The following is a 22807-nucleotide window of genomic DNA, read 5'->3' on the forward strand; positions in this document are numbered from 1 at the left end:
ACTGTTTCGACTTGGTTCAAAATTTTTTATGAAATCCTGGACAGCTAAGTTTAGAATATGTGCGAAACATACAAATTGCTTATTTTAAGCATGCAACTATATATTAATTTTGCTTTCGTCAGGAAACAAATGCAGATCGGAGACTCTCCCCAGTAACAATGGAGGCCGTGTTATTACGCAACGCAATAAAAAGGTCGCCGGTGGATCACCGGACCGGGTAATCAAGAAATTTCAAGATATTGAAATTTCTTGAGTCAAGACAAGATACAAGATATCAAGAAAACGTCAAGACAAGATTTTTTTAAATTTCTTGATTTTTTTTTCAAGACAAGACAAGAAGTTGTTGTCAAGACAAGAATTCTTGTCTTGTCGACCCCTACCCATAATAGCCACTTTACATGATGCAAGTAATTGCGAAATTTATTGCACAATTTCTTGCAGCAATAGAAATTGCATCGTGTCATACGCGAATTGCACAGAAAAGCTGCAACTTCTTGCAGCAATTTCTTGCTGCAAGTAGTTGCAGCTAAATAGAACATGTCCTATTTTTCATGCAAGTTTTTCTGCAATTTGGTTATATTTTTAGTAACTTTTAAGGCTACACTGTTTGTTTTGACATTCTGTCATTGTAAATTTCAAACTAAACAATTTTTGACAAAACTAGAGGAATTTTTTACCAATTTCACGCTTCACAGATAACATAATTCTGGTGGATAACTTTAATTATGCAACATAGGGATTAAAGAAACTATTTTCTATTTCTTTTGTATTTAACAACTTGTTTCCTTTTGTAAATGAATAATGTCGTATTATAGGTATACTTGTATTAGGTGTTAATTGATTTTGTTATACATAATACATATTATAATTTTCTCAAATTATAATCTAACATTTTTAATTTAATATATCTGATAACTCTACTCAAAAAATTACATTTTTAATTTATAAAAACAACATAACCTAAAATTTATGGTATGTCAAAGTTTCTGTCCATTTCATGTCAGTTTATATAATTACTTGCACCGTGTAATCACTTTATTGCAGAAAGCTAGTTGCAACTTATTGCAGAAGTTCTTGCTGCAAGAACTTGTGCAATAAATTTCGCAATTACTTGCATCGTGTAAAGTGGCTATAAGACTTGTATGGGGTTTTGTTCCCTTAAACCCCTCCCCTACCCGTTTAGGGGGTTTAAGGGAACAAACCCCATAAAATTTTTATGGGGTGCATAAATTTCACTTAAATTTTTGTTAACATGAAACTACCATAAGAAAACCACATGTTGATTTTCAATAAAATGTCTTTAATAGTTTTCGATATATTGGAAAAAATTAATTTTAATTTTGTAACTTCAAAGGGCTGTAACATTTTTTGTGTGCACATTTGTACTAAGGTAAGTTAGGCTCAATCAACCTATTTTTGTCCCCAGAATCTGTGGTATAATTTATGACCAATCTTTTCGGAACACTCTGTATATTATGTAAGTATTAATGCATTTTGTGGTTTTACTCATATATTGGGGTATTTATTAAATACTGTAAAACTCGTTCAGCCTCCAGTAAGATGAAAAATAGAGTGCACGTCATTTCCAAATACAGAAACCTATACATTCCAACTCCACGACCCTACAGCGAGTAGAATAACCATTTAGTCGTCGCATTAATAATGAAAATTTATATAATATCAAACAAAATATCAAAACTGAGATATGTAAAATGATGGACACATTCATTTTTCAATACTAATAACAGTAGAATAGGTACGATCTGTGATAAATTACACTTACCTTGCCGTTCTCGTATATATTTGCCAACATTATTATATCCCTTACGTTTTTCTGCCAGATCATCATCCAGAAATCTGTTAAGGTATTAGCTTTCGGTCCTTGTGTGGCTATATATGCTTTTCGTTGTCGGTAGCCCTAGAAATAAATGGAATTAACCCTTTTAAGTCATGTCGGGTACAATTGTACCCATTAATTTTAATGCATATATAATTCTAGAGGATTATGTAACTTAAACTAGTTTAAAGAAATTCATATTCTATAAGTACTACACTTATGCGTTTTGCACCCAGGTAGCGCATTGTTGGTTTTATTCTAAAAGAAAATTAATGTCAAAAGCAATATGGCGGCAATTACATTGTTGGTAAGAGGTAAATGTACTTGTTTCTTCAAATATCAGTTTGAATAAAAGTTAATCGCGGTTTATATTTCAGTGCAATATTGAAAGTAGTTTCACTTCTTACTAATTGTGAATATATTATTGAAATTTTGGTGATCTAAATCATATATTTCTAGAATGTTCTTTGAACTCTCAATCTTCTTCAATTCTTTATCAAGAACTAATTCATCACGAGTGTCCATTGCCGCTCAATATTACAGCTCTCCTTTCTTCCTCAGATAAATCGATACTAGATTCCATCATTAATTTTATCAGAAATTCAAAAATAGCGGTATAGTTTAGAAATAGACAACATGAAGACATTTAATGTAATTAAGAATTTACATGTTTTGTGGCAAATAGATTTTGTCTGATGCCAGGATCTCTCACACACACACATTATTGAAATTTTACTTTGTCTAATAGATAAGTTTACCCCAAATTCAATGGGCACAATTGTACCCAAAATGTTACTAAGTGTTACTTTTATTTAAAGAGTAAAATGCCTCCAAAAAAATATTTAATGGAGATATAATTGCTAGAAGAGCTAGAAAAACGGTCCGACATAGAAGGATGTGTTGGTTATGACAAATGATTGCGAAAACGAAATACCGGTAAGACAGAGAAGTACAAATTCCACAAAAAGATATCATGGACCTTCTACACTTTACGATGAAAGTTGGTGAAGCCCTCATAAAGTCAACTCTTTCAATTAACCGAAAACGGGGAAGACCTTTAAGCGATATATCTAGTCAAGTAGTAGCTGCAAGTATAAGTGTAATTTGATAATATTGGACATTTTCCACAGCACCGACAACCAGCTTTACCTTTAAGCTGCAAAATATATCTTACTTTGCTTACTTGACAGTTAAATTTAGTTTAAATACAGAGCACACCACAGGCTGTTCTGATTATGGTTTCACCCCTATTCAGCGGTCCCCATAAGCGCGGTCCCCGATTGAGCGGTCTCAATACAGCGGTCCCCGTTTCAGCGGTACCCCGATTCAGCGGTGCCCGATTCAGCGGTCCCCATAAACGCGGTCCCCAATAGAGCGGTCTCAATAAGAAAATAATAATATGACAATGATAAGTAATTAGTTTTATTGTAGGATATTATTTTAACCAATTCTTGGTTGAAAATATACAGGTAATATCTAAGTATCTGGTATATACCCCAGTTAATAGGGAAAAAAATCATCGATTTCAGGTAGAAATGTTCTACAGGGTTTTCAAAGTTTTAAACGTTAGATGAGGGATAACTGATGATAATTCCGTGAAGAAGTACAGCCGTTTTTGCTTTTTTTTAAATAATTGCAAAGAATGAGAAAAGCAGTTTTTTGACTATAAAACGTTTCTTGTACATTTTAGAGAAAAATGTTTCAAATAAATGTAGATCTTAAAAAGTTCTTTTATTTGGTGGTAAGCATATTGTAATATATAAACAATTGACCGAGATAATTGCAAAAAACCCTCATTTTTGCAGTAAATTATAAATATTAATAACTTTATTTTTTGCACAATGACGTAAAATTTAATGACTTTAAATTATGACAATTAATCAGTTATTTAAGTGTGCTAAATTTCAACCAGATCGACGAAATAGTTTATAAGTTATTCAATTTGTTTATCCCAGAGAGCAATTGTTTATACAACTGTTCTTGCCCTACAGTGACTCTGTGAGATATTTAGCAGATCGCAGTCGATTATTTGAGACTAATTTTAAGACGTATTAAAAAAATTTTAACATTTTATTGAAATTGTTATTAAAAAAACTGTTTGAAAAAGACCTGACTTTTTAGCTTATAAACAATTAGAATAACTTAGATATTTTTTATGTTCCGTGCTTGTATGTAGGCTCAATGAAAAGCTGATGAAAAAATGCATATAAAAAAAGAAAAAATAATTTTATATGTTCATTTTTTATTGTTAAAACTACTGTCCCCAAGAGGGTCCTGTTTTTACTCATTTTCCTGAACGATGCCTCTCAAACGGCATGCTGCAGAACCGCTGCAGAGCCGCTGAAACGGGTCGGTGGAATCGAGAACCGCCGAAACGGGGACTGCTGAAATGGGTACCGCTGAACCGGGGACTGCTGAAAAGGGTCGGTGGAATCGAGAACCGCTGAAACAGGGACTGTTAAAATGGGGTCTTACCTCTGATTATACCAAGAGGTTAAAACTGTAAACAGGGTGGTGGTCTCTGAAACAAATTAAATCTTAACTGTCTTTATTCAGGGTAGCAAGAAAGTATGGAAACACGGTGATTTCTCAGAAACCGCTGGAACGATTTTTATAAATTTTGGTGGCTAGGGGTTTCCCAATGCGGCCGATATTATAGTGGTAGTTACATTGTTGTCAAATCTTCCGTTTTTCTGGAAATCTAATGAACTTTCTTATTTTAAATAGAACACCCTGTATATTTTTTGCGTTTTGAAGTCCTTAAGAAATACTGATTATTTTTCATGTTATATTCCCTATACCTTAATTCCATAATTTCGGAGTTATTGCTACATTTATTAAAAAAAAAATGAACAATTAATTTATAAAAATCAATTTTTTCGGCCCAGGTAAACATTATTTTAGATTCTTTGGATCATTGGCAACGAAAAATAATAATTTAGAATGAAATAAGACCAAATCACGTATCGGCATCTGATAAAATAAGGTTTGAACTTAAATTTAGGTGCTTCATAGTTTCAAAAATAATATTTTTTACTTATGGTTTTGAACCCAGAAAATCGTCATTTTTCGATTTTTTTCAGATTTAATATGTTTATAACTCGGAAACGATTAACTTTTGAGGAAAATTAGAAAATACTTTTTTTGTTCCCAATGACCCAAAGAACCTAAAATAATATCTGCCCGCTCCAAAAAAATAAATTTGTATAATTTGTTAAAAAAAATTTTTTAATAAATGTAGTAATAGCTCCGAAATTATGGTATTTAGGTATAGAGAATATAACATGAAAAATAATCAGTATTTCTTAAGGACTTCAAAACGCAAAAAATATATAGGGTGTTCCATTTAAAATAAGAAAGTTCATTAGATTTACAGAAAAACGGACGATTTGACAACAATGTAATTACCACTATAATATCGGCCGTATTAGAATACCCTTACCCACCAAAATTTATGACAATCGTTCAAGCGGTTTCCGAAAAATGACCGTATTTCCATACTTTCTCGCTACCCTGTTTAATCGGCGGGCTGAAAAGTTCGTAGGCTGACACATAGATGGCGCTACTGGTATTAAATTCATATGATTTGTAGTCAGCCCCAACATTCAAAAAATGCGTTTTTAAATTTGACAGCTGTCGAACTATTAGTTTAAAAGATGTAGCATTTTAAGTGAAGCAACTTATGTTAGTTTAAAAAAAAATAAAAGGAATTTCGTACCTTAATAATTGATTGCTTTTTGTCGAAAAAAATAATTTTGAAGCCAAAGCTTGGCTTGATAAACAATATTCAGAGTCTGCACCAGGAAAGTCAACCGTTGAGAAATGGTTTGCTAAGTTTAAACGAGGCGAAATAAGCACCGAGGACGATGCATGCAGTGGACGCCCCAAAAAAGCTGATACCGATGAAAACATCAAAAAAGTCCACAAAATAATTTTGGATGACCATAAAGTGCAGTTGTTTGAGAAAAATGATACTGTAAAAATATGAATGAAACGTGATGGATATATTGTGCATGAATATTTGGGTATGCGAAAGCTCTGTGCAAAGTGGGTGCCGCGAGAGCTCACAACCGATCAAAAACAACAACAAATTGGTGTTTCTGAGAAGTATTTGAAGCTATTCAATCGTAATAAAACCGAATTTTTGCGTCGATATACAATGGATGAAACATGGCTTTATCATTTCACACCAGAGTGCAATCGACAATCTGCCGAGTGGACTGCACATGATGAACCGACTCCAAAGCATGGAAAGACGCAACAGTCGACTGACAAGGTTATGGTATCAGTATTTTGGGATGCGCATAATATAATATTCATCGACTATCTTGAAAAGAAAAAAACCATTAAGAGCGACTATTAAATTGCGTTATTGGAGCGTTTAAAGAAGGAAATCGCTTAAAAATTTGAAGAAAAATAAAGTGCTGTTTCATCAAGACTACGTACCGTGTAACAAATTAATGAAAATAATGGCAAAATTTTATGAATTGGGCTTCGAATTGCCTCCGCAGCCACCGTATTCGCCAGATATGGCTCCCGGCGACTACTACCTGTTAGCTGACCTCAATAGAATGCTCGCTGGAGAGAAATTTAGCACCAATGAAGAGTTAATAGCCGAAACTTAGGTTTATTTTGAGGCTAAAGACAAATTGTATTATAAAAATGGTATTGAAAAGCTGTATGACCGCCATAATCGTTGTATCACCCTCAAAGGTATAGTCGGTTCGCTAAACTCAGACACAACTGGCTAGTGATTTTAGTAAATAATTTTGACAATTTAGTAAAATTGGCAAAAGAATAATTACTAAATAGTTAATAATTACCAAATAGTTAGTAATTTTGTCAATTTTTGCAAAATTGCTAACTATTGCAAAATTAAATCAAATTTTATCAAAAAAAAAGGATGTGTGTGAACTTTGTACGCACGTAACAAGTTATACTTCTATTATAATATAATCTACCTTCATATTATGATTTCAACGAAATCAATATACCTATCTACTTTAAACAGTTTTTTTGTATTGTATGTAAATATTAAACTAATTTTAAAAAGAACCAAAAGAATACCAAAAATTAAAAAAAAACATATGCCTTTGTCCGGATTTGAACAGGGACCTCTCGATCCCTAGGTGGACCAGGGGACCTCTCGACATAATTACAATCACGGTGACAGATACATTAATTGAAAATAAACATTTTCAATAATACTTATTAGGAGGAAGACAAATCCACAGACATAAAAATTATAATAAATATATTTACTAAAAACACTAATAATATATTCTTTTCACGCACACCTTATTTGCGCTACATAACTTAAAAGATGTAGCGACTAATACCATACTGTCGGTGTACGCATGCGCCAGGGAATGACCCTCGTGCCTAAAGAAGTATAACTTCAAAAAGGTCTTTCTATGTTAGCCTACGAACTTTTCAGCCCGCTATAAAAATAAATTCACGTGGTCGTTGAAATCCAATTGAATTTGTACAGTTGCTCATCTTGTACATTTTTGTTAGTGAAAAATGACGGCAAAAATGATAACCAATATTTTTTGACAAAGTTTTTAACAGGAGAGGAAAAACTATAGATAATATACTGCAGTAAATATTCGGGTATTGCAGAAATATTTTAATAAATCATCCGAAATTTTGGCATATGCAGATGACGTGAACCTAGCGGCCCGCACAACACGCAAGCTAGAAGAAATGTATACCACCTTCTCAAATGCCTCAAAGAATATGGGTCTGCAAGTAAACGAAGACAAAACTAAGATGATGGCATCAACAAGAAAACAATACAGCCAGAAACATCGGCCAATAGGTTACCGAAGGATAATCCTAGCAAACAAATGCTATTTTGGACTGAGTAGACATATGAGAGGCAGAAACTTAAGTCAAAAACAAAAATAACCATATATAAAACCCTTATACAATCAGTATAAGGTGGATATTTAACATACGGATCGGAGAGATAGACCATCTCCAAGACAGATGAAAACCTCCTGCTTATTTTTGAACGAAGGATCCTGAGATGAGTAGTTGGTGGCATCTGTGAAAATGGTGTTTGGGGGAGGAGGTACAACTAGGAGGTATACCACAGATATAAACATATATTTGGTGGTAAAGACGTAGTATCTCTTATAAGAATAGGAAGACGCAATATCACAGCAGAACAACCCTCTTAGAAGAATCCTTATGTCACAACCTGTGGGAAGTAAAAATAGGGGTAGGCCAAAACTCAGATAGAAGGATGGTGTGGATGAGGATGGGAGAAAAATAGGCGCAGCAAACTGGCAACGGTTGTCAATGGATAGGACTGACTGGCGTAATAGACTTGGGAAGGTCGAGGCTCTTTCATAGGGCTGTAGCACCATTGATGATGATGAAATATTCTGCTAGTTTCGATTTTTTTCATGATATAAAGTTCTTGTTTAGTTAGTGTATTGTAGATATTGTTTTTTATCGTGGAACGACTTCATTTAACTTTGGATGAGATCAACAAGTCTGTAAGCCTTCTTCATTGTGTCATGCGGCAAACTAATGTAGCTAAGCGTATGGGAATGTATGACCTGATTGCGCTACAACTGCAGCTCAAGACCGATTTTTCGTGTTAACTTCTAGAAGACAACGAACTGCAGATGATTGGGCTATAGCTTTATTCTACGACGAATCTAGATTTGGATTACATCCAGATTCTCGACGAGTAAGAGGGTAAGGACGATCTGGAAATGCAGAACGTTTAAAACATGTCCAGGACGTTTACACATACAGAGGTGGTACCGTTTGCTAGTGCGGTTGGTCCAAACTTCCACCTCATGCATGATAATGTTCGTTCACATGTCACACGCGCAGTGACAGACTGGCTTACCAACGACGGTATTGATATGTTCCCTTTGCCAGCACAATCCCCCGACATGAATCCCACCGACCATGCATAAGACATACTTCAGCGAAGAATTACTCCACATATGGGCAACATATAAACGCCGTTTCGTTTGCGAGAGCGTTTGATAGAAGAATGGACAAACGTACCTCAGCAGGATAGCAACAATCGCATTTTTTGCCTATGAACGACAGATGTAGAGCCGTAATGAATCAAGGTGGACTTCATATTTTATGTTAATTTTGTTTTTGTTTTCATTACCACTATATTTTGTGATGACCAACTTTTTTATTGAAATTCTCATTATTTTGACATTTCAACAAATATTCCTATTAGTTAGTATGCATTGGGTGATGTAACGTATCATAGTTTTTAAAATTATATTATTCAATCATATGTTACACAAGTTTTTTTATAGTTATAGATAGTCTTTACTTACCTACACTGACCGGCACAAAAAACGGCCAACCCACAAAATGGGCAATTTTTGATGTCTTGAATTTCCTAAAGCTGTTGTCCGATTTAAGTGATTTTTTAATATTTTATAGCCTTATCTTTTAACAATATCGCTGTAATAAAATTGTTGCTAGACAGGTAAATTATCCGACAGGGTGTACCAATCAAACTGTGTTTTATTCTCAAAGTTCACCACACCCTGTGGAATATTCTAGCATTTATAAAATATTGAAATTAAAACCCAACTATAGCCTCAGGTTTTCTTAACATTCTGTTTTTTGACTCATTCGCTTATGTTGAATAATAAAAAAGTTAGGTACTTTAACAACTAGCCATGTTCTTCATTAATACATCATCATCATCATCATCATCATCACACAGCCAAATTTGTCCACTGTCGGACATAGGCCTCCTCAAGATGTCTCCACCCTTCTCTGTCCTGGGCAGCTGCAATCCAGTTTGTCGCTATTCTCTTAATATCGTCGGTCCATCTGGTAGGTGGTCTTCCACGACTTCGTTTGTCCGCCCTTGGCCGCCACTCTAAGATTTTCCTTGTCTATCTGTTGTCTCTCTGTCTTGCGACGTGTCCTGACCATTTCCACTTCAACTTCGTAATGCTCTTTATGCTGTCTTCCACTCCAGTTCTTCGCCGTAACTCATCATTTCGTATTGTGTCTCTCAAAGTTAGGCCAAGCATGGATCTTTCCATTTTTCGTTGTGCTACTTGTAATTTTCTTATTGATGTTTTAGTCAATGTCAGTATTTCAGCTCCATAAGTAAGCACCGGAAGTACGCACTGGTTAAATGCTTCTTTTTTTAGCTTTATTGGGATGTCTTCCTTGAACACGTCTCTTAGTTTGCACTTACGAAAAAGCCTTTGACACTATCGAAATGGTAACCATCTTAAGAGCTTTGAGAGATTGTAGAATTGACTACCGATATTCCAACATTATTCAACATATATATGCAAATGCCACAACATCAATAAACCTCTATACCCAAACTCAAAAAACAAAACTAAAAAGGGGAGTTAGACAAGGAGAAAACATGTCACCAAAACTATTCAATGCCGTAATGCAGCATGCATTCCAAATGTTAGAATGGGAAAACAGAGGTTTGAATGTCGATGGCGAAAGGCTGAACCACCTACGATTTGCAGATGATATAGTTGTAATAACCGACGACTTAAAGGACGCCCACGAAATGCTGCAAGAACTACAATGAGTTTCTCAAAAAGTAGGGTTGGAAATAAACTTTGGGAAAACTAAAATGATGACCCATTTAGTACCTAGCGGACCACTGACACTAGAAAACTGCCATATCCGAACAGTTCACACATACATCTATCTGGGCCACGACATACAAATAAGTAGAGACAACCAAACATGCGAATTATCTAGAAGAATAGCTTTAGGATGGGCAGCGTATGGCAAACATTAATACAGGGTGTTTCTAAATAAGTGCGATAAATTTTAAAGAATAATTCTGCATAAAAAAATATTGACCGTTTGCTTATAAACATATGCCCGCAAATGCTTCGTTTCCGATATACGGGATGTTGAATTTTTTCTTAAAAACTGACGATTTATTTATTGCTCTAAAAACCAGTCGAGATATGCAAATAAAATTTTGCAGGTTTTAAGAGGTTGTTATTGCGCATTTTTTGACATACAACTAAGAATTTTATATTCACCATCGGCGTGCATGCGGGTAATATTTATATGTTTATGGGATTTATATGTTTCGTCGATTATACAAAGGCCTTTGATAATGTTAGATGGGACAAACTATGGAACATATTGACGACAATGGGTGTACCTAAACACTTGACTCACCTTATTAACAAACTGTACCAAGATAACCTGGCATATATTCGAATGGACGGATACCTGTCTGACAAATGCACTTTGGAGAAGGGAGTACGCCAAGGATGCGTTTTATCTCCCTTGTTATTTAACATCTATTCGGAGTTCATAATGCTCAGAGTCTTGGATGGTTGGGAGGGAGGAGTAAACCTAGGTGGTGTTAAGATATCTAACTTGCGTTTCGCAGACGAGACTACACTTCTAGCCTCTACTCCAGAAGAAATTACTTAATTATTAAAAAGACTCTAGGTAGAAAGTGCTAAATTTGGACTCATGGTTAACTACAACAAAACCAAAATCATAATTATTGATCGCCAACAACAGTTTCCTGAAACCCAAACTATTGCGGGATGCGAGGTAGTCTCATCTATGATATATCTTGGAGCTCTAGTTAACAACACAGGCAGTTGTGAATCCGAAATTAGAAGACGCATGCAACTAGCAAGAGCAGCAATGAGTGAACTAAACGGGGTCTGGCGTGATCGTCACATTACTATGACAAACAAAAAGAGACTCGTTTCAACTCTGGTCTTTTCCACATTTTACTATGCATGCGAGACATGGACAGTCAAAGAATCAGATAGACGACGTATAGATAGATGCCTTTGAAATGTGGACATGGAGACGCCTGCTTCGAATTCCATGGACGGCTCGCCTACAAATATCTCGGTTCTGGATGAAATTAAACCGGATCAGCATCTCTCCAGTACCGTTTACTCTAGAATTTTAAAGTTCTTTGGTCATATCCATCGAAGTGATCACAAAATGGAGCGGTTGGTGGTCCAAGGAAGGCCTCAGACTCAACGCCAACGCGGAAGATCTCCACAGCGATGGGCGGACAATACTAAAAAGCTTCTCAACAAACAGTATACTGAGGCAATACATGTGACTGATGACCGCGACCAGTGGAGAAATATTATCAATCAAACTGTCCGAGCTGCTGAAGCCCAATTATGAACCACAACACATCTACTAAGATGTTAATGACTATGATGATGATTACCCGTATGCGCGCCAATGGAGAGTATAAAATTCTTAATTGCATGTCAAAAAATATGCAATAACTGTATCTTAAATCCTACCAAATTTCATTTTCATATCTCAACCGGTTTTAGAGCAATAACTAAATCGTCAGTTTGTAAGAAAATAATTCAACATCCAATATCTCGGAAACGAAGCATTTGCGGACATGTGTTTATAAAGCAGACGGCCATTATTTTTTCATGCAGATTTACCCCTTAAAGTTTGCCGCACTTATTTAGAAACACCCTGTATTAATTAAGAACATGGCTAGTTGTTGAAGTACCTAACTTTTTTATTATCCAACATAAGCGAGGAGATTTTAATGCTTATCATACTATTTGGGGATCTAGTTACAATGACACAGTTGGAACACAACTTATTAATACTGCAGATGATCTCAACCTTATCGTAATAAATAACGGTGAGCCTACTGTTTTAACTAGACCAGATCAAAACAGTTCAGCAATTGATGTAAGCTTTGTTACTCCTGACATAGCTAATAAAATCCACTGGTACATACATTCTGACACACTAGGCTCTAATCATTTTATTATCAATATGGAAATATTAGATAATACTACAACTGAAGAATTTATACCCAGAAGTAAGTGGAACATTAGAAAAGCTAATTGGACTTTATACACAACCTCAGTTGAAAATTTTTTTAATAGCGTTTACGAAATGGACAGTACATCTGATAAATATATAGCTTTCTAATACATAGTATGAATCATGCTGCGCACATTTCAATCCCGCAATACAAAACTTTTAAAAATAAAATTCGTTGTTCCCCACCTTGGTGGAATACAGAATGTGTACTAATTTTGAAAATTATATAAAGTGTCAAGCTAGCATGGCTAAAACTAAGAAGAATCTAAAATTAATAGCTAAAAAGAGTTGGAAAGATTTTGTGTCTTCTCTAAACAAAAATACTCCAACTACAACGTTGTGAAAGCAAGCCAGAAAACTAAATAGAAAATCAATTCCAAATGCATACAATTAGGATAACACCTTAGAGGATGAAATCTTTGATAAAATTGCTCCGCCATCTGTTAAACCACCTAATACTCATAATTATATTCCAGAGAAGGAAAGCCATTTTTTACTAGAACCTTTTAATCTTACAGAACTAGAATATGTTCTAAAATATCGAAATAACACGAGTCCAGGATTTAATAATATTAAATATCCAATGATTCAACATCTCCCTAAAATTGCCAAACTTCTAATGTTGGATATTTTTAATCGTGTAATCAGCAATAAATCAGTTATTGATCAATTTCACGATGTAATTGTTTTACCAATATTAAAACCGGGTCAAAACTCATGTCAATGTCAAAAAACTCAAATTTGGCTCAGTCATATAGACCGATTTCTCTTATGTCCTGCATGTTGAAAACTCTAGAACGAATGATAAAACACAGCTTGGAATGGTGGGTAGAAAAAAATAAACTTCTTCCAGATTTTAAATTTGGTTATAAAAAAGGATGTGGTACCGTAAAACGGGGTTACTTTGCACCATTTATTATTATTTTTTTTTCTTAGAGTGGATATAAAGTTACTTGAAAGAAGATCTGAACTTTTTATTATATACATCTATTGAACAGGTCGTAATATAGCTTTTATTTTAGCTATTTTTTAGGTATATTGCATAATTAAAAGAAAAACCTAGTTTTATTAGTGGTGCAAAGTATACCCTAGAAGAGTCATACTTTGCACCACTCGATATTTTAATAATATTTGGCTACAATATGCTTACTGGTGCATAGTAATCCTACCGGATTTTAAACTTTGCACCAATTAAATGCAAAAAAATGTTCAGTGGCCAATTTTTTTAATTTAAACCTACCTACATTTATGAAAGAAGCATAAAAGGAAAAACATTGCTACATTTTAAATGAATAAACTTTATTATAACGGCAATAGTGAAAATACGAAGTTTGAAACTAATCCCACCACAATTTGTCGCATTCTGGAACAATGTACAATCCTCGTCTGGAAATTTTTTTGGGAGGTTTTATGGCACCAATGGCGAGTTTTTCATTAAATTCGCTTTCTTCTTCCATCTCTTGCACCTCATTTATTTCATCGTCTGATGAATCCCTGCCTACTGGAAAGTGGTCGTCCAAAACATTGTTCTCCTCTGAATCATCTACGATTTCTGGCTCAACAGCTTTATGAGGTGTGGAAGTAGATGCTTCAGTTAGATCTTTTAAACTAATTTCAGAATGGGCAATACTTTGTCCTGCCGGAACAGTTATTTTCTTTTTCTTCCCTTGTGTCTTAAACTTTGTGGCTTCCTTTCTTTTATCTTCTAAATACTGAATGAAAGTGTTTTCGATATCCGACGAACTTGATTTATTATTTGTTGAATCACTATCAGTTATCACATTAGATCGCTTAGTTGTTTTTAACCGCTCCAAGAGCGGTGTTACATCACAAGGAACGATACCGCATTTCTTAACCGGACTTTAATATCTGATCGCCATTCTTTTGTATTTTTTCGATTAATGACCGTAAAAGCGTTGGAAAATGCTGTTTCTCAAGTACATTTGATCTACTGCCTACATGAGTTTCCTTATATTGAGATAAAATTTCCCTCCAGGCCTTTTTCATTGGAGCAAAGAATGCAACATCTAACGGTTGTGTAACGGGGGTCCTATTCGGAGGCAAATATATAAAATGAATGTTGTGTTTTCGACACAAATCCAGGACTTCAACATTAATATGAGAAGACAAATTGTCTAATATAAAGGACCTTCTTTCCCTGAATTTTTTTAAGCCTAGGAAATAGAATGGTGTTAAACCAATTTGCAAATGTCTGTGATTCGAACCAACCAGAGGCAGTATTTGCATAACGTTTACCAGAGGGGCCATTTTCAGTACCGGTGTCCCACAAATTCTTGGATTTGTACACCACATAAGGAGGTAGTAGCTCACCAGCTGCATTTCCACACATCATAAGAGAAATGCTACTTTTTGAAGAGTTACAAATTCGTTCAGGATATTTAACCCCACGTTTAGTTAATACCTTTTTTTTTCCGGGATCATCTGTTAAGTTAGTCTCATCATAATTAAAAATAGCATGTGGCTCCACATCAGTTATAGTTTGTCTTAAATTTTCAATGTATTCAGTCATTTGGTCTGCATTGAGTGCTGCTCTGCTTCGTTTAATGTTTGAGGCTATCCTTGCAGTAAGGTCCTTATGGCGACTTAAAAATGATTTGACCCAATCGATACCTGGAGTATTATCCTTAAAGCGAGTAATATTTTTTCCTTGGCGATTTAAATAGCTCTTTATTATTTGCCGCAATTCCATCCCAGTAACAGGAAAACCAGCATCACCAAGGCGCTGAATACATTGTACGAAGCACCTTTCCTCTTCGTACGAGAATATTGTTGGGTATCCTGGTTTTCCAGCGTGTACTCCTTTTAATTTATAAAATATAGTTCTCCTTGGGATTTTAAAGGTTTCAGCTGCAACTCTTGTGTTCATGCCATCTTTTATGGCTGACAAACATGCCTTCAGATCTTCTTCTGTGTAGTCTGCATTTGCGAGATCCCAGTTTCCTTTTATAATGTCTGGGCATTTCCTAAAACAATTTTTCTATTTAACTTTTACTCCTGGGGATACTTTGCACCACTTGCAAGTTGGCGGTGCAAAGTATACCCAATTTCACGTCTTAAGTGCACATGTTAACAATGTTTTTTTTGTTATTGCTATCCTCGTTTAAAACCGTTATTTTAACAACTAAAAATCGCAATCGGTTATGGTATATATCATTAGATGTGTACTTACCAATTTTTGACCGCTGTGACTGTCTGTACTGTATGATTTTGCAAAGCCAGAAAATAATAAAATTTTAAGGTTGATATTCGAATCGTTACTGATGAATAACTAACGACCGCAGGGACAATCGCGCGCGTCTTACTGATGTATTGCGATGTTGCCTATGTGTTCTAAAGGTAGTACAAATATCTAAACAAAATTGAGCGTATATTTACACAAAATATACTTTTACACGTTCGGTGCAAAGTTACCCTGCTCAGTGCAAAGTAACCCCGTTTTACGGTACTTTAGACGCACTTTCTACACTAGTAACAGATATTCAAAACATATTTTCCAACAACACTTATTTACCTACAATATGCTTAGACATTGAAAGTGCATATGACAATGTCAGTCTTGACATTTTAAGGGAAAAATTGATAAAACATTTTCATATACCGCCTCAGTTGGCTGAAGCTCTTTATAATTTTTATTCCTGCAGAAAGATATATCTGAGAAATCATAATAATAAACTGATAGGTCCTAGATATAAAAATTTAGGACTACCACAGGGATCAGTATTGAGTCCTCTTTTGTTTAATATGTATACTGCGGATTTGCATAAAGTCCCTACTGACATTTTTAAATTTCAAATAATACAATATGCTGATGATTTTCTTCTGTATTCACAGGCCAAAACTTATGATAACTCGGTACAAACCTTAGGACGAATTAAATATTGTGTTAATTCATAGTTCAATCAAAACGGATTCGAAATAGCTCAAAATAAATCTACTGTCTGTATTTTCACTCGACATAATATCCCAAAAATAGAGAATTTAAAACTTAATTGCTACGACTACGCATTTTCTTCTTCCATTAAATATTTGGGAATGATTTTGGATGGTAAATTGACTTGGAAATTACATATTGACTTTATGATAAATCGATGTATGTAATAAGGGTCTTAATTTTCTTAAAGCAATTTCAAGGACTTGGTGGGGAGCTGATGTTGAAACTTCCTTGCTTTTCTATCGATCATATATTAGATCTATAATTGATTATGGATTTATTCTATATGGCTCAGCTCCTAAACATATTTTAAACAAAGTAGACGTTGTACAGAACTTAGTACTCCGTATCTGTTTGGGAGCTATGAAATCAACTCCAAATAAAGCTTTGCATGTAGAAGCTTTAGAAATTCCACTCAATTATAGAAGGAAATATCTCATCCAGAAATTTTTAAAGAAAATTCGTTACCTAAATATCGGTCTTTACCAAAATGTTAACAAGCTGAATGTAGCGGATTTAACTAATAAATACTGGAAGCTAAAGAACTCGCCTCCACTTTGCGAGGCTTTTCGAGATCTGTCAAATTTTGACTGTGATTATAACGTGATTGATAGCTTTGGACTTGAAGATTTTCATTCTTTTTTACATACAGTTAAATTAGTAAAACCAAGTTACCATGAAAACAGTGATATTAGCTCTAACATCTTAAGAACATTCTTAGAGAATTGGCCAGTCTCTGTAAATATATATATACAGATGCATCTAAGACGTTAGTTAGCACTGGATGTGCCTTTTACATACCTGCTACTAAAACAAAAAAAATGTTTAAGTTAGGCCATGATTTTTCTATCTTCAGTGCTGAAGCCATAGCAATTTATGAAGCCCTGCAATATTTTAAAGAATCAGAAGATATATCTGCAACAATTATTTCCGATTCACTCTCTGTTCTTCTTGCTATTCAAACTATAGATTTTCCCAATAACAATTCAAATATTTATATCCTACTAATTAAGAAAATCATTTTTGAAATTCATAAAAATAAAAGAAGAGTGAACTTTTTATGGGTTAAGGCTCATATAGGACTAACGCATAATGAATATGTTGATAGTTTGGGTAAAAAAGCTATTGAGTATGGTACTACAAATAATCGTAAGTTTTGCACATCTGATTTAGTTAACACTATTAAGCATCGAGTTCAAAATCAGTGGAGTCAATCATGGCGAGATCTTAGTAAACAATCCAAATCTCAGTATTCACTGATTCAACCTTCTGTTCCAAATATATATTGGTTTAAAAATTATGTAGTACCTCGAAGATATATAACAACATTAATCAGAATGAAGTTTGGACATGCATGTTTCCCTCTACATCTAGCAAGAATTAAAGTTTTTGATTCAAATCTTTGTACTGAATGTCAGAAGGTGGGTGATTTGAATCACACTTTCTTTGCGTTCACAAAATACATTCCATACACCTATAATTTAATCGAAGATTTAATAAAATGTAATGTTTTTCCACCTTTCAATATATCCTATCTATTGTCTCTGAACAGCAAAAATATATATGATTGTTTAATAAAATTTATCTCTGAAACTAAAATTAACCTCTAAATTTATTAATCCTGATAATTTGATATATTATGTACATATGAAAAAAGAAGAAGAAGAAGATGTATAATGGAAAAATGTGGTGAGCAACTTGGATAGTCCATAGCGGCCAGCTGCAGCTTTTGAACTGAGTAGAGAGCTGTGGAAGAGTTTGCTATGGAACTCTAAGGACCTCATTGCCTTCTTTATGTATGAATAGAAAACAAAAAAGTTGTGACTGGCTAATTGACACCCAAGTCAATGCCATAAAAAAAAACATAAGCGAATGAATCAAAAAACAAAATGTTATTAAAACCTGAGGCTATAGTTCAGTTTTAATTTCAGTATTTTATAAATGCTAGAATATTCAATAAAGTGTGGTGAACTTTGAGAATAAAACACAGTTTGATTGGTACACCCGGTATACAATGATAGTTTACCTGTCCAGCAAGAATATTATTACAGAAATTTTTTTCAAGAATAAGGCTATAACATATTAAAAAAATCACTTAAATCGGACAACAGGTTTAGGAAATTCAAGACATCAAATATTACCCATTTTTTGGCGTGGCCGTTTTTTGTGCCGGTCAGTGTATATTAAATGGTTGATAAAATTATATGTAAAAATAGAATTACTTACATCGATATAGTTTGCATTTATGTAGTCAGATTGGTTATCTCCCGAAGATCGTTTCAGTTTTACTCTTGAGTGATCATCTGAAGAAAAAATATACAAATACATAATATTTTATAATTTAAAGTTATCTGTATGAATTTAAATGTTAATCTATCTCTTTCTTTCCGAAAAGCAGTAGCCCTATATCCTGGTTATTAGTAGATACATTGTTCTTTCGTTATAGTGCCGAGGTAGCTTTAGTACATTGTTCTTTCTACTGGGGTCTGGTTGACGTAGATTTGACCGTCTGTTATATTTTTCTTGATAATTATCGTGAGATTTGTGCTCTATATTTAGAGTAATCCACAATTTTGGCGCCTTGATGAAAATTCAATCGATCTATACTAGTCAAATCCCTGTTTATCGTCCAGAAAATACTGGGTTTGAAGAATAATACAGGGTGCGCCAAACCTCTGGTTTTCTTACCTGAATATTCCAAATTACCAAATATTCAAAGGGCTGTGAATTAGGCTTTCAAGGTAATAAAAATTTAAATGACATGTCAAAGTTTTTTTAGTATACTGTTATTTTTAAAAAAATAACATATTTGACATATAGCCATAAAATATACAGTGTGATCACTAATTTTGCAAATACAAAATTTCTCATTTTTTTAAATGGGACACCCTGTATATTAATATTTCCTGTTGTAGTAAAAATTACAACCTTTCTTTTGGTATAAGGTTGTATGTACCTAGCATGTTTCGTTTTGTAGATATTTAAAAAAAAACTATAATTTTACGATTTTCGGATTTTTTATTTAAATTTTTTTTGCAAAAAAAAAATAATTATAATCTGGTTTTAGAAACATACAATAAAATATCAAATATGAAAATAAAAACGTAATTAAAGATTAAAATAAATCGTATACTAGTACAATTCAATTGATTTAATAACTTAAAATTATTTTACAAAAAATATTTTACCATACTAATGAATGTATAAATAAGTTACTAAAATAAATAAACAACCAAATTTGATATTTACCCTAGTAATTTTTCTACCACAGCAACTTTCCTGTGCCAAATTAATTGTTAGTTATATTGTATTTACGAGTAAGATCAGTTAAACTTTTAATTTACCTTTTAAATTTACTTACATCTTGAGAACATAATAATTATAAAGTATGCTTTGAAACAAATGAATGTTAAATTTATCAGCCAAATTATTTATTACAGTTGGAAAATGAAAGAATACCCATGAATGTTCACATCAATCACTGATTTTGTATTTGCTGTCTTTTTCTATAACAAACGTCTGTTATTTATAGAAAAAGACAGCAAATACAAAATAAGTGATTGATGTGATCGTTCATGGGTATTCTTTTATTTTTCCGACTGTAATAGGTTTGTTCTATTCTATACGCTCTTAGCTTCGCTGGTGTCGCTCCTAGCGGACTACTAATTCAACTTTCACCGGTAATTTTTAAATGTATTATTTAATTGTTATCGCTTAATATTTACAACACAAAAAAGTAATTAAATTGTAATCGATTTTTTTAAGATTTTGCTAATCATGTTGACGTTCTATTGATAAAATATGAATTTCTTATTTCGGATACTTTCACAATTATCGTGTAGATGGCGCTAAGAGTAATAGATTAATTTATAATTACATATTACGGAACATTAAAAAAACTTAAATTCAGTATTTAAAACGTAAGTATATTTAAGGTAAAAATATATACCACAGCTTTGACCAACTAATATTTTTTATAATTATTAATGTTTTTAATTTTAATTTTAAATTAATCACTTTGACATTTATGTCAAATTTCCGGTAAAGGTTTACAGACTTGTCACCACTGGCGCTCGCGAATTTGTAAATATCCCCTCTACGTACGAGCTCACAGCGTATAGCATCAGTTTCAAACGGTTTGAAACCATCAGCCAATAGTGGACCAGCGCGAGTTGAGGGGATAGCACTGGTGACTGTATTATGTTCTCTCACTGACCAACTGTTTGCTGACGGTTTCTGACTAGTTTGACTGTTTGCTGGAACAAACGTAATATAAATAGTATTAAATGGTGTCACAATAGCTGGTAATACTTGTTGTAGTTGAAATTTTTGTAACAATTTTTTATATTTTAAACTTTAATTTTTCAACCGAACAATTGGTGGATATAAATATGACGAAATATATGACGTTTTGGGCAAAAACATTAGAAATTATTACCAGCTTTTGTGACACGACTACATAGATATTATTTACTTCATAATATACTTCTATAACGTTCATTTGTTTCAAAGCATACTTTATATAGTCCAGAAAGCCACTGCGCATCCGCTAGGAAAAATATTCTAATTCGGATTTTTTGCACAATCTTACTCAAAAAGGACTCCTTTTAACAAATTTGCATGTTGCCAGGACCAAACGGTGGTCAAAAATTTTTTAAACGTTTTTTTTTGTTTTTTTCCTAAAATTATTTCTTTTTGCATGGAAAAAAGTTTTTTTAGGTTTTTTGGATCATTCCAAACAGAAAAGCTCTTTAGTGACTTTTCTCTAAAAATGATAGTTTTGGACATATAAGCGATTAAAAATTGAAAAATTGCGAAATCGGCAATTTTTAACCCCCAAAAACTAGGTGAAAAACTAAAAATTTGAATATTGCCAAGGTAGGTAGATATTCTTTAAACATCGATTGATGAAATCCCGAAGAGTTTTTTGCACTACAATATTCAAAACTCCTTTGTTTTTTAATTGCTAATCAAGCGTGCGCGACACTATTTTCCACCGACAGTATGGTGCAAATGAAAGGAATAAATTCGTTATTTCGTAAACCGGTGACTTTAATGAAAAATCTCGAAACAGGTCGATTTTTATTTTTAAGTTATGATATTGTGGCATATACGGTATACTAGTGACGTCATCCCTCTGGGCGTGATGACGTAATCGATGATTTTTTTAAATGAGAATAGGGATCGTGTGGTAGCTCATTTGAAAGGTTCTTCAATTTTCTATCCAATAATTTAAACATTTACATAATTATTTATACAGTGTGTCCTTCTACTTCTTTTTTTGTCAAATAATTTAATTTAATGAAAATTTTTTGGACACCCTGTATAAATAATTATGTAAGTGTTTATATTACTGAATAGCGAATTGAATAACCTTTCAAATGAGCTAGCACACGACCACTATTCTTATTTAAAAAAATCATCGATTACGTCATCACACCCAGATGGATGACGTCACTAGTATACCATATATGCCACAATATCATAACTTAAAAATAAAAATCGACCTGTTTCGGGATTTTTCCTTAAAGTCGCCGGTTTACGAAATAACGAATTTATTCCTTTCATTTGCACCATACTGTCGGTGGAAAATAGTGTCGCGCACGCTTGATTAGCAATTAAAAAACAAAGGAGTTTTCAATATTGTATTGCAAAAATCTCTTCGGAATTTCATCAATAGATGTTTAAAGAATATCTACTTACCTTGGCAACATTCAAATTTTCAGTTTTTCACCTAGTTTTTGAGGGTTAAAAATGGCCGATTTCGCAATTTTTCAATTTTTAATCGCTTATATGTCAAAAACTATCATTTTTAGAGAAAAGTCACTAAAGAGCTTTTCTGTTTGGAATGATCCAAAAAAACCTAAAAAAACTTTTTTCCATGCAAAAAAAATAATTTTATGAAAAAAAACAAAAAAAAACGTTTAAAAAATTTTTGACCACCTTTTGGTCCTGGCAACATGCAAATTTGTTAATAGGAGTCCTTTTTGAGTAAGATTGTGCAAAAAATCCGAATTAGAATATTTTTCCTAGCGGATGCGCAGTGGCTTTCTGGACTAATACGTTCTCAAGATGTGGGTAAATTAAAAAGTTATTAACTGATCTTACTCATAAATACAATTTAACTAACAAAATTGTGTACAATAAAGTTACTAGGGTAGAAAAATTTCTTATAGGGTAGA

The 22807-nt window shown here is 33.5% G+C and overlaps 1 protein-coding gene across 2 annotated transcripts in view; it reads right to left on the reverse strand.

The window, feature by feature from the left end:
* Positions 1-22807, reverse strand: part of LOC114335080 (tyrosine-protein phosphatase 69D-like) — a 729328-nt gene that overhangs the window by 77194 nt on the left and 629327 nt on the right. For both annotated transcript variants that reach the window (XM_050654333.1, XM_050654334.1), the window contains 2 exons: positions 18852-18928; positions 1784-1918 (listed from right to left, as the gene is read on the reverse strand). In XM_050654333.1, the coding sequence (XP_050510290.1) occupies positions 1784-1918; positions 18852-18928 (212 nt within the window). The remainder of the gene's footprint in view (positions 1-1783; positions 1919-18851; positions 18929-22807) is intronic.

This window comes from Diabrotica virgifera, chromosome 6 (assembly GCF_917563875.1).
Source record: "Diabrotica virgifera virgifera chromosome 6, PGI_DIABVI_V3a".
NCBI lineage: Eukaryota > Metazoa > Arthropoda > Insecta > Coleoptera > Chrysomelidae > Diabrotica > Diabrotica virgifera.